General features: G+C 31.4%; 1 protein-coding gene across 1 annotated transcript in view; it reads left to right on the top strand.

The window, feature by feature from the left end:
• LOC102674946 (tRNA dimethylallyltransferase) overlaps window positions 1-14797 on the top strand; it is a 120490-nt gene that overhangs the window by 95646 nt on the left and 10047 nt on the right. The window contains exon 5 of the mRNA XM_006607989.2: window positions 9375-9490. Coding sequence (XP_006608052.1) covers window positions 9375-9490 — 116 coding nt within the window. The remainder of the gene's footprint in view (window positions 1-9374; window positions 9491-14797) is intronic.

Genomic DNA, 14797 nt, shown 5'->3' with positions numbered 1-14797 from the left:
CTCCCCCCAACTCCTCTTTGTTCCATGAAGATTCCTATCGATCGGTACAGAAAACCACCTGTTTTCGTCACTAGTAGGCTTCTCGTTTTACAAACGACGATTCGCTTTCAGTCATTCGATTGTGAATTCGCAATCTTGTATCACGGAATTCTGTAAATTCTGATCTCAGATTTCATGGAAGATAATTGGCCGGATTTTGTGACACCACTCTGATCTGTCGTGCGATAAATCACTCGAGAGGTGATTGCTACTCGCCAATAATTGGTTTTGTACAGGTATTCGAATGAAGATTCGAGGGAAAAATTTATGAGTATTTAAGATGTATCTTTTTTAATACTTGAGGTAGTGATTCTCAAACTGTTCTAAACATTTTAGCAAGTAGTCCTGAAGTTTTAAGGGATTATTAAGTTATTTATATATTTTTTTTATTTAAAGGAGATCATAATTTGAACTTATTTATAGTTTTGAACAATTGTAAGTTTTTATAAATCTTTATATTTTCTTGTAAAATTGCAACACTTGTGTCATCTTTATGGAAAAATTATATATCAAGATTTTAATGAAATAATATATATTTACATATCAATTTTCTCGAAAATTTCGATAAAATCTCTGCTTGCAGAAATGCAATAATTATTTGCTATTATTTAGTCTACCTTTTCATAAACGTTTCTCCATCGGTTGATCTTTGATCCTCATAATCCTATTATTTTCTTTTCATCCGGTCAATTCAGCGGTGGGCGATGACGTTAATTAGATAACAAAAATTAGAAGAAAAGTCCGGGTGTCGAATAACTGTGGGTGTCACTTTTGATCCAACCGCATTGAAGATTAAATTGATTTAACAGGGAGGGAAAAGGGGATTGAGGTAAATGTAGTTTTTACTCTCTTTGCCTAAAGCGTCTCGTTGATTGGATCGAGATCACTGTGCCGGGAAAAAGCGTGCGAGCTATTTAATCTTGGGGTAATCGCGCGGGTCTCGGTCAGGCCACGAGTGTTTGCGTGCGAAGGGTGAGAAATTCAGGGTGACGTAATGGAATTAAAGTCTTGATTGGAGAGGTGTTTTTTCTGTTGGAATGGGGTGTTTCACTTCCGTGCAACACTTTATATTCACTATTTTTGAGTTGATTTTTACATATCAAAACAATTTATACCACTTTTTAATCTTCTAATCTTATGGAATATATTTTTTATTTATAAAAAATATATCATTTTTTAAAATATCTTTGTTTCGATACACTTGCAATATCTCTTATGATTATTTCAATATAAATCACAAATATGATACGTGTCTATAAAAATTTTAATTATTAATTCCTAATTTTTTTTCTCTACTAATATCTTAATTATTAAAAACTTAAATCACGCTTCACAATCCATTCCATTATCCATTCAAGTATCGATTCGTGAACAAAAAAATCCCTCAAGGCACCATTTATAAATCGTTTTTCGACGATCCAATCGAGGAAAAAGGTACAAAAATAAATATTGTACGTGCACATAGTAATATTTTTACACAACAATTTATATTCTATATCGATTCTCCAATCTGACACGATATCCGGCTGTCTAAAAACACGTCAGCCGATTTGTCGGGTATTATTGGGATTATCGGTCGGGATATTTTGATAATAAGCGGAGACGATCGAATTTGCTGCACGAAACACGGGTCGAAAGCGTGTCATTAGCGGACAAATTTAGTCGGTGCTCGTCCTCGTACACGAGAGTGTTTAGGCGCCGGAGGCCCGTCAATTTTTCTGAACACATTTGTATCTCTTTTATTCGACCATCCTTTTTCAACGGTGCCATACTCTCACGAAAGCGTACGCCGACGCCTTGGGCATACTCTTATTTTTCCACGAAAAAATTCATTTCTGTAAATTATATACAATACACGTATCTCCTTGGAAAAATTCAAGTGATATATTTGGTCTGATAAAACTGGTTAGTTTTTATTGAATTCGTTTTTGTGTATTTTATAAGGAACGATATTGATCTGTTTGGTTATTTTTGTTTAATATTTTTTTTATTTTTTAAAGAAATTATTTCAATACAAGTTTTGTTGTTTCTTTTAATTTTTTAACAAATTCTGAAAGCCCTATGTGCTTTGTTGCAGGAAATTTGAAGGAAAGCCTTAATTTCTATTAACCTCAAATATATTAAAATATAAAATATAATTAATTTCAACAATCTATAATACTATAATTCGTTTCGTATGTCTGTCGTAATCTGTCAGATAATTTTTTTTCAACTGATTTTTTTATCTCTTCTCAGCTGTTCTCTCAATTAACCGTGCAAAAATTTTAATGTCAAGGTTGAGCCACTATCAGACATAGAGCGCGTGATTTCTTCGAAACGTGGACCCGTCTCTCGCTGTCGAAAGACGAATCGACACCCACGCATGCACGTGAAGTTTGTGCATATTTACCAAATCGGTCCTGTACCGAATCATTGACATTTTCACCTTCAGACGAGATGGTCGAACTGGGAGAAGGTCGGTGGCAGAAGAACGAGATCTTCTTTTTATCTGAAATCTGCATCTGTGTGACGTAAACTGATGAAAAAAATGACCGTGATAAATGATTTGGATTTTCGTGGAGAGAATGGAAATGTTAATTGGATAATGTGATGGTGGAGTGTAAGATAATTTATCAATTGTAATTTAGTTTGTACAACGATAATCGTTTTGGTTTCGAAATGTATTTATATAGATACGTACACATATTTTTTTGAATATTCTTCTTTTTAAAGTGATTGAGAAAAATTATATATTTATTGTGAAAGAGATAATAATTTTCAAGATCATTTTGTCAAGATAGATATATTTAATGTTTCACAATAATAACTTTTGGTTTCTTTTTATTCTTTTTGGATGCAAGATATTATTAAAAAAAAAGTGCAATATTGTTTTTAGAAAATGTAACTTTGTTTTATATTTATAATTATGATTCTCTATTTTGATTGGTATTCATAATAGATATTATTAGTATTTTGTTTTTGATTATTTAAAAAAATGATAGGCAATATGATTTGTTTTGCAATTTTTTTTAGAATTTTTTCAACAATTACTAAAATATTAATAATTCTTCTGAGAACTATTCATCATCATATATTATAAAAACGAGAAATATAAGTTTTATGCAACCTGTATTCTAACAATATGATCATTTTCATTTGATTGACATATCTTCTTCATCTTTCAATCAATACTCTTCTCCTCCAATTTTTTTAATAATCATGATTTTTCTTACGAAAGAAAAAATGATTTCCTACTCATATTCGTTCTGTCACATTATCACATTCTCCCTAAAATATAATCCAACTTTATTTAACCACCTGTTCCACCTTCTAATCCACCGATCCAATGTTGAAACGGATCGGGGAACAGGGCCGCGAAAATTCGCACGCGCTCACATTCCACCTCTGTCTTCCATTTCTTCTGGAAGGACCTTGGCCCGATTTGGCCACGAGTCGAGCACACACAGCCGGTCCTTTCTAGTTTCAGCGCCTTCCTTCGCTTTCAGCCATATACAGGTGAAACCCGAGGAATATCATCGCCTCTTTTGCCGTTACGTAAACGTTCCCCAACGTTCCTTCGTGGCTTCGAACCACCGAGAATTAGACGTCTTTACGAGAGTATTAACTCGTCGTCGCTGTCAACGCAACCCTTAGAATCCAACGATGCCTCCTTCATTTATCACAAGCTACTTTACGCCGTTTCCCCAACTAGGGCTGTTCTCGAGGCCTATTCCTGGACGATCGACTTGCGCGCGGAAGCTATAATTGACTAGCGAGCAACATGCCGGTTTTTATTTGAAACGTTTAGCGCCTATGTATTCTCGAGAGGGTTTTTTCTTTTTTTTTTCTCTCTCTTCGATTTTTCGGTTTATTTTTAAGGGTGGGATGAATCGGGTTACAGGGTCATCGTGCGGTGGCGCGGGATGGTCTGTGGCTTCGTTTCCTTGGTTGCGGTATCGAAAGTGTGGAAAGAATGGAGGAGATTTTTTTTTTTTGAGATTGTATAGGTGGATCTTTTGAATCTTTGTGATTGTTTTAATGTTATTCGTTTGATGTGGTTGATAATGTGGTCGTAAAGTGGATGAAGTAATTACAGGCGAAATATGGTTTCACTCAGATGTTTGAAAAATTTTTAGAATTTTATTGTAAATGTAAAAATATATTCTATAACAGGTTGCGTGTTATTATTATTATTTTTTTTTAAATTAGAGGAGATTCCATTACTTCATTTAATAACTTCGGACAATATTGCAAGATCTCAGAAACAGCTTTCACTTCTCGGGATAAACCAGAATTAAGTCATCGGCCACTAAGAGGCAATTTACCAATCCCTGAAGGGTTTAATCGGAAGCAGGATCAAATCCATCAAGCTGGCCATTATTAACTCGCATCAATGTCAAATTTCTCGGGCAGCTACAAATTTTCATGAAAGCGTATCCTCCGACCAATAATCCTTTTTATTCTTTACGCTTTCTTTTTTCTTAACTGTCCGCAAATTACATCATACGTAGTTTTCAACTCTTACATTATCTTATTATTCTTTCTTAATCCCATACTTTCAACTATACTCATTATTATTGAAATTTCGATTTTGAAATTGGCCGAATCCCTAAAAATTTCCCCAATTAAAACGAAAAACATAATTTTTATCGTATCTCTTCAACTTTAATGACGATTCTTCTCTAAAAATTTTCCTATTCTTAAAATTCCACGATACGAATTTAATTTTACACCTGTCCACCACCTGCTGTCGCTCGACAGCGACACGTTCAAGCGCCATCTACTTCCGAATCGTCATATACAGTTCGACGTTTCAAATATCACAAACAAAATCCTTTTCTCTCGCCCGAGTAATATCTTATCTTCTTTTCCTTGTACCTCCTTCGCTCTTCCACCTCCTCCTCCTCCTCCTCTTCCCTCTTCGTCCTTTCTTTTTTCCCCTTTCTCATCTTTCCCGTTCGAGAGCGCGGTGTCACGGGAGAAACGAGCTGGTTCGGTTCCACGCGATAAGCGAAACGTGGCCGAACGAGGCATCACGTCTGCCCTCGTCTGTACGTGTGCGTGTCCGTGTGTATACCCTGTGCCCGTCAAATAGCGATTCGAGCCGGGCGAGAATCTTGCGTCATTGACGCGCTTGCCGCCCATGAATGAAACCGTGGAGGCGCACGTGCAGCTCGCGAGGCTCACTCGGCATTTAAATACGATTTAAACCGAACGCGGACCGAAACGGGTTGCGGAGGTCGCGTTTTAACCGTGAACGAGCGTGAGAACGATCCGCCGCTGTCCAAGGAGCTGTGCACGCCTGGTCGCGTCCCACCATTTTACAAGGACAGGAATCCGCTGCTTTTTTTATCTCTTTTCGTGTATATCTCCTCTCCTTTTCTTTCTCTCTGTATCTCTTTCTCTCCTTTCTCTCTTCCTCCGTTACTCTGCCTCTCTTTCTCACTTACTTGGAATCTTGGTTCGATTAGGTTGGTTCTTGTGACACGGAGGGAAGGATTTTTCAAATTTTTCTCCCTTTCCTTCCTTTTTCTACCTCTCCTCTCCTTCTTTGAAGTTTTATTTTGGAATCTTTGGTTTGGAGATTTGATTAGGGGGATTCTGTAACGGGTTTCTATCCTAACATTGAGAAGTTTCCAAATTTTTATCTCTTTCTTTCTTTATTTATTTCGTTTTTTTTTTTTTTTCTTTTATTCCAAGTTCATTATTAGAATTTCAGTTTGATTAGAGTACGTGTAATGTTTTTGAAAGTTGTTTCATTTATCAAAAAATGAAAAGAAAAGGAATTTATCAATTTTGATAAAATCGTTTGTAAAATTTAAAACTTTTAATTTTATTTACCATTTATTTTCTTTCTACTGTATGTTCAAACTGTCCTGATTTTTAATGCCATCGATATATCAAATTGAAAGAGTAATTTATTCAGCTAATTAAATGGAGTATATTAATCGTTTTGAATTGCAAATTAATACGCAATTTTTAAATTAACAGACTGTTAAATTATTTTAAATAAATATTCTTAAAGCAAGATTGAATAAAATAAAAAAATCTGAATGAAAATAATTAACGTGATCACGTTATGTATTTTACTTTCCTAAATTCCAAAATTCACCAAAATTCCAAACACGAACAATAGTAACTTTAAAACCTAATCCTAAATATCATTTTTGAACATTCTTTTATTCATCACAGTTGGCAGAGAAAGAAAAAGAAAAAGAGAAATGATTTCCAAACTTCTCTGTTTGCCTTCGACACGATCATGCTAACTTTTAGGCATACCCTTTTCACGACTTCACGTAACCATCTCGTGAAAACGTGTACCATCTCGTTGTTAAACCACCTAACGTTTGCACGAATTCCATTTGGTTGTATTATCGGAATTTCTAATCGACGCCCAACCTCGTTCCTTTCAAAAGTCTACATTTAGTAAAAGGAAATTCTTCGGTCGATTGATCAAATATTCGATGTGTTTTAAGGTGGAATAAGATAACGTCATAAAATTATTTATAACCCGCCTCGAGGATGATTCGTAATATCGATTTACGACTTGCAAATTCATTTCTTTTGTGGCTTCTTCTCTTTTTATTGCCTTTATCTTCGTACCGATAAAACATTTTTAATTGCCGCTCCGGAACATCCAGTGGAACATGGTGAAACATGGGGAGTGGCATTAAAAATATTAAAAGTTCGTGAAACTCGTCTTAATTAGCGGGATTTTTCGAGAGAGAAAGAGAGAGAGAGAGAGAGACGATGGTTACCAAAAGTGGAACTAAGCCATCGTTTGTGGATTGCGAAAAGTCGGATTCTGTGTGATTCTTGGACATCGTCAATTTCTAAACTACTAAATTTATTATATTGTATTTAATCAGTGGTAAAAGTTGGAAGTTGAAGTGTAGATTTTTTGTCGGTTGTTTTTTTTTCTTACTAGAATGCAATTAATATTTAATATGATAATGAACGAAGGATACAGAGTTATAAATTTTTCATTATTTCATGATAAAAACTTTAAATTTCGAAATGTCGTATAATTATTTGTGCAGAAAAAAATTTCATGTTTAATTTAACTAATTTTGTGAATAATAATGAATATCGTTTGCAAAATTATTGATTTATAACGTAGGATGTTTTAGTAATTATTTTTATTAATTCTGAATATTTTTCAATATTCTTATATTTCATTCTAATTATTCAATTGTTTTTTTTTCTGTTGTAAATTCTAATCTAGTTATAAAACATTTAAATTTTCATTTAAATGAAAAAAAATGAGCGAGTGAATTTGAATTGAATAAGTAGTAAAAATCAATAATTGTTCTTACGTTATGATATATTTATGTACGAATATATAATTTATAATTTTAATATATAATCTATAATTTCAGAAATTTATATTTATTGAATATCTTTTCATCAATTACTATGGTAATCTTATTTTATTAGAAGGTATAAAAGTTTCATTTTTATTATTAATATTCATGAATATTAAAAATAAAATCTTTCAAAAAGATGGCGATCAAATTCTATTCAATAAAATTATGAAAAAAGTGATTGATCAACGATAAAAAAATCTGTTGGTGGTCCATCGTAAAATGGTTGTCTAACTATTAATCTCATCTGTGTCTTTACAACCTGTAACGTTGTTCGACACTGATCTCCGTCAAATATCGATGAATGGCTTTGCTCTTTTCGTACATTTCTAATGCGTACACATCGAAAATCGAATCACGTTGAAACGTACTATCGATACGCTATACAGTGAATCATAAAAATGTTTGAACACTAAATTTTATCTTCGACCTGATTCTATGTCCAGAATAAATCTATATAAAATATTTTATTACAATATAAATCATTTGTTTAAACATTCATATATATCTATTTATAGAAAAATACAGACACTTAAATTTAATATTTGGTTTAATTTTTTTAATACGTATAAAAATATATATACATATTTTTTTTAAATAATAATTCAACATTTAATAATTTTTTTGTAAAACAAGTATGTCATTTTTTTTTCAATATTTATTATTGTTTTTTTTTTTAAATTCTAAATCTAATTAATCTCTTGGAAATTATTATTTTATTTTAATAAAATAAATTTCTAATACATTAAATATATTATTATATTTTTGAATATAATCATTGTGAATCACTGTATTCGACTAGTCAATTATTTTATATACGATTTCGAGGACATGGAAGAACTCTTTTAACGCGTTTTACTTATTAGCAAGTACATATTAAATGAGAGGGAACGAGCAGAAAGTGTGAGAGAGAGACAAATTAATTTGAAAACCCGTTGAAGGCCACAATAGCGTTTCCTTCTTTTTTCTAATGATACGTGTTAACCTTCGAGCTCGTGTCTAATTCATTGATATCGAAATATCATGGATATGGATATGGATAATCGAATATTCGTGTACCCATCTGTATATTTTATTTAATAATTTTTTTTATATTCTTGATCAAATATAATATATAAAATATGATTTTGAAGAATCAAAGAACAGGGAGAAAGAATAAAATAAAAATAATCCTTGATTATTTATATTGCAATTCAAGATATTCTTGAATTTATTTCACAGGCTCAAAATTTTAAATTAAATGTCTTGCAAAGATATTTTATTAAAGATTGTGAAACTAAACGGAAACAACTTTTCAAAGAGACTGAACACCTACTCCTTCTGACATGTTCGATTGCTACCAATGCAATCGTGGGTGTGAAATGTGACATTTACACGAAAACATTGATGTAATAAAATGTGATCGGGCTTGCTTGTCAATGTAAAAAAAAAAAAAGATATTTTATTTTTGCGAAATTCCAAGGTTTTTATTCTTTGCAAATAAAGAAACACGTAATAGAATTTGCATTACAATTTTTAAAAAAGATATTCTTGAAAATGTAAATTATACTATACCATATGACAGGGCCTTGATTTTACGATATTTTCTCAATATCTGGCAAAAAGTATATTCATAGTATATTCAATTCAATCCTTTAGATAAAAATAACTTTTTAAAAATTGGACCAAACTTGAAAGTTTTTGAAAAGTCAGAAGAATTATTTTATAAAGATGATTTATAAAAAAATGTTTGGAAAAATTATCCGTAATGATAAATTAAAGAAGAAATTATATATTGAAAATTTCATCGAGATCGGTCGAAAGAAGTCATCGAAAGATGCAAAAAAGCTATAGATTTTAAGAAATATTTTCTAAAAAAACTAAAAATTATCTGAATAAAAATTATCACGTTAATCAAATATAATTGGAAAGTGTCTGTTTCTCCATATAGATTATACTGTGTCGAATCGCGGCCAATTAATTCGAGGACCGTTTTCTCCGAAATTATTGCAGAAAGTCCTCGAGGATCGGTTGGAGAGAAGGGTCGACGACATGGTGGAGACCGGTCTGGTTCAGGAACTGCTTGACTTTCATCGGAGATACAACAAGCAACGGATTAAGTCCAACACGTAAGTGCACGAGTTATATCAGTAAGTGCTTTATATCACGCGAGTCTGGTCTACCGGTTCAAGGATTTATCCTTCGTTTTTCTCGTGTTTTCGTCGAGGTCCTCCGATCCATGCTCGCCAGACCGTTCGACGAATCGTTCGCTTGAAAATTTCCTCTTACTTCTCTTGGTCCGAGTAGATTGATTAAAAGTTCTTCGAATAATATGCTTCTTTCTTTTTTCTGTTGAAAAGTTTAGATTGGATAGAATCTGCAAATGAAGGCAGGTGAACTCTTGAAGTTTTAAATGAATAAAAATATGGCAGTTCTGTAACAATTCTTATAATAGATTCGTAGATTACTTTCGAGTAGATTGATTAAAAGTTTTACACGATATTCTTTTTTTTCTTTTTTTTTGGAGAAGTTTAGATAGGATTGTAGATTGTAGATAGAAAGTGAATTTGAAGTTGTAACTTTTAAATGGATAAATAGAATTGTGTGATAGTTATTCTTTCCAAAATTATTATAAAATTTATTATTTTAAATAATAATATTTTAAAAGTAGAATTAAACTATGATGTTGGATGTCGTCAATTATCTGATATCTTGTGCAATCAAATTTTCATTAAATAACAAATTATATATTAATAATATTATATTGCATCAAAGAAATAATTAATCGAAAAATGTTATAATTATATCATCTTGAAAATTTTTGTAAAGTTATTATACAAAACAAAAATTACTTCAAAGCTGGATATGTACAAATATATACAGTTTATTTAACTTAACAAGCTTATTATCAAAACATAATAATATCAAAGATTAAAATTATTTATTTAAATTAGAAATTATCCTTCTACATATAGAAATATATTAATTTACCAAAAGATAATTTTTCTATCGTGACACGAGTACGAAAAAAAAAAAATCAGCTCTCCTTTCAAGAATTCAAAAAATTTTCAAGAACTTCATTCGTCAAAGAACGTTCCCAAATCAATTTTAATATTCGCACACGCATACTCATTATATTATATTTCCCCGCACGTTTGAACAAAAAAAAAGAGCCGATCTCCCTATATCTATACACTCCTTAACAACTCATTACCCATACGTACTCATCAATTACGCTTGGTGGAAGAAAAAGATCATGAAAAAAAAAAACCACCTCTCGAGACCACCTCTTTTCTAACCGATTATTATCTTCAAACACTTCCACGTTACCTTTCATCTTTCCACCATGAAAGTCCCCTCCCCTCCCCTCCCCTTCCTTTTTCCTCCCTTTTTCTTTCGGTTAACCTCATCGTGGCGGAAAGAACAACACAACCGTGAATCGAGAACGCGAATATTTCACGGTGCTCGAAATTCACGAGTCACGACGTGTGTATAAGGTGGCACGTGATTCGTACGCGGCACGCCAAGGCGTGCTTTATGAATGAAGGCTCGGTGGTAAGGCTCTCTCTCGCCTTACTCGCTTCCGGAAATCGCGGGCGCGTCGACCGGATGCCCGAGAGAAAATAAAGGAAGTAGCCAGCCGCGAGGAAAAGTGGCGGGAGGGAAAGAAGTAAAGCACGAGAGAATGATAATCGCGATTATCTTTTGGCATCTAGGAAGCCGATTTTACCGCTGCGATTCTAAAACGCTTCGCGGTTCGATGAACACATTTTTCTTTGAGATCTTGAGGGAATTTAAATTGGGAGTGTTTCTTTTTTTTTTTTTTTTCCTTGCAGATGATAAGAAAGGGGGAGGGGAGAGATTCTCTTTTGTTTGCGAATGAAAGTTGATGGAAAGTCGGATTGATTTGTAAAATGAAAGTTGGATTAGAAGAATCGTAGCGTAGTAGAGGATTCTTGTAATATTTATGAAAAGGGAAATTGTAACAAATGATATTGTGAATTTTATTTTACAGTGATTGCTATTAAATGGTAAATAAATTTTTATGTAATTAATTTTAGAAATTTAGTTTAATATTGTTGAAAAATTCATTACAATTGAAATTAAAAGTAAAGTTTATGAATTTGAAACTTGTGTTAATTTATGTTATTTACTCGATATAGTATTTAATGAAAGGTGAAGAAATACTATTTAACCGGCATTATATGTCGAATAAACAATACAAATATGCATATTAATTGAAATTACAAGAATTGCATTCGCTTTAATTACTTATAACTTTATGAGAATCAAATTAAATATTTAATTTGGACGTGAATCGATATTTCAAATGTATTTTCAATGTTTGATAAAATAATATTCTAAGCAGAATCTTAAGTTTAAATTTTTTCTTGAAACGCATTAAAGGATCTTTATTCATTTATTGCTAATTTAACGTTTTCATTAGCGTATACTTCTTTTACACATTTCTCTTATTAAAATCAACATTGAATGATGTTAATTGGCATGTCAATTATTGAGAAACTTTTTTCGACGTTATTAAACATGGATATATTTTTTAAGATAATTTTAGAATCGTAGCATTGTAAAAGAAAATACAAATAAAGTTTAGCAATCTGTAAACTTTAGAAGAAGAAACTTTCAGCGTTTTGTGTATTCAACATTTTAATATCAACTGATGGAAATTTTTTAAATAACTTATCTGTTAAATATATATATATATTATACATGTTAATTATCGAAATGATCAAGCAGCAAATAGTTAAACATAAATGCAGTAAATAATCTTCTTTAATTTTAGATGATATGCACACCCTAAATTAAATATTTTGAAAATTCAATTCGAATCCAGAAATGATTAAAAAATCTTGCATTTCATATCTAAAACGACACTCGACAATAATTTTCTAAAAATTCATAATATTGCACAATATGTATATATAGTTAAATATAGTTAAAAACAAACTTTCGATGTTTTATGTAATATAAAAATAACAATATTTATTCACAATTTTCTTTTTAACAATTCAATATTCAACAACTTTTACGATTCAAATATTATACAAAAAATATCACATTAGATCGAATAAAAACAATAAACCTCGTTTATTGCCAATGCACTTTTTCCCTATTGGGATACGAGTTTGTGCTGCCTGCATAATGCACTTGGGTTAAATCGAATCCGATACCTGGCCTTATCAGATACGCGTTTTCTCCGGCTAACGGTTCTTCGAAAGGGCACAAGGAGACTGGAAATACTTCGTGGCCGGTGTCCATGTCGTTTTTCCACCAGTTTCGTTACCCATGTGAAATGAATTTCTCGTGTGCCAATCGATTGTGTTGCCGCAGATAAAGAACATTCCGCGCCGGGTTATAGCCACGTAACAGGATCACCTTGAATCGCTTCTAAATTATGGGTCAGGTGAAAAAATTCACTTGTCGGAAAGAAAATGTGGACTCTAGAGAGAGAAATGATTTAATCTCTCGAGTTTTCAATTGTTGCGCCGTTGTATCGTTGCGTTGTGATATTTTTAGAATAAAATTGAATGTATTATAATATTTATTATAATAATTGAAGGAATTATAATATTTAAACGTGTTTGATACAATAATGATAAATGAAATCGATGATTTTAGAAGAAAGAAAATTGGTGTCCAATTTTAGAGGATATAAGAAGATATTAGATTATGATAAAAGTTTAATAATTTGTAAATTATGAATCTCAATAGACAATGACTACAAAATTCCAAATTTTGTATATGATGAAATAATATCATTTATAGAATTATAAATATATCAGAAAAGATGATTGAAATAATAATAAATTATATAATGATAAATTCTTTGGCAAATATTCTTGTTCTACATACGATTCAGTTTTCAAAAAAATATATACATAGGCAGCCGTAACAGAAATCCAATTCTATCGTATTTAAATCCGCAGAAAAAGTTCTTCAACGCCACATTTTTCTCTTATCTATTCCACTTCCGTAATCAATTCCTTTGCAAAAATCGCTGATCATTTTGGAATAGTAGATCGTAATTTGGTTTATAACATTTAATAACAGGTTTTAATACGTTTCGACTGAAAAACTTTTGCATATGCAAAATCGTTGATTGACACTGACATAGCGAATTCGATACACGAAGAATTCGATAAAATGTCACAAGACATTTCGTATTCCTATCTCGAGCAAAAACAACGTTTCGTTTTTCCTCGACTATTTTAATTACTTTGAATTAAAACGAGAATATATGTTTCATTGAATTAATTCATAATTCTGGAATAATAAAAAAATATAATTTCATTATATATTTCTTACAAGTTAATGTTTAGTTTTGTTTGTTATATTTAAATTAGGAAAATGTTAATTCACTATTTATATTGGTTTCAGATATTATATGTACATTTTTGAAATAATAGCAAATATGATATATCTCCTTAAATATTGTGAATTAAATAATTTTTAAAAAAAAAAGAATTTCTATTTTCCAGTTCCAGTATTTTGTAGCAATATTTTCTATCATTTGATTTTTTGCTGCCAGGAAAAATATATTAGATACTCGATTTTCTCCCACGTTTCTTTAATAGTTTCGTATGCCAATCTAACGTAAGTGAAATAATTAATCCTGACAACGACTCCATTGGACCTTGAGCTTATGATACCGGTGATAAGCAAAGCGTTTCGCGTTTGCTACCTGATTCTCGTGGAATTTGATGATTCAAGTTGAGAATGTAAGGCGAGATTTTGATGAGACTATGTGTAATGGCGAGACGTGTAACTATCGTTTACAAACAATGTGAAATTCCAATTTATGAAATGAATTCAGTTTGAGAATAGTTGCAATGTGAAATGAGATGATCAATGAGAAGAATTATTCAATATATTATTAATTTTTTATTTGTTCTGTATTGAAATATTATTAATGATTCATATTTTAATGATTTTTAATTTAAAATTAATAAAAATATTTTATTCAAAAATACATCATATAAATAAGAAAGATATTTGATATTTGTCTTATATAAAATATTTTTGAATTATTATTATTATATTTTGATCAAAATTTTTTCAAAAACAAGAATACATCAGCTAATTGCTATTAATAAATTTTCTACTTTCTTCAAAGAATCAGCAATTCTTTTTCATTCTTATACATCCGCAATAACTCTCTTTTTTCCTTTATTTTCTTCGTCTCTTTTTCCCTTTATTTTCTTCTTCTCTTTTTCACATAAACACACAGGTACCCTCCTTTTACTTCTCTTTCTGTGACACATAAACACACCTTCTTTCTTTTCTATTCACCCTTTTCTCACCCTTTTGTTACCCCTTTTTTTTACACTTACCTTTTTCTTTCTCTTTCCACGTCCTCTTTATCACGTACACAATTTTTCTAGCTGACACTCATCTCTTTTCACATCTCCCCCATTCCC

Source organism: Apis dorsata, unplaced genomic scaffold, assembly GCF_000469605.1.
Source record: "Apis dorsata unplaced genomic scaffold, Apis dorsata 1.3 scaffold_27, whole genome shotgun sequence".
Lineage (NCBI taxonomy): Eukaryota > Metazoa > Arthropoda > Insecta > Hymenoptera > Apidae > Apis > Apis dorsata.
This window is presented reverse-complemented; position numbering and strand designations above follow the sequence as displayed.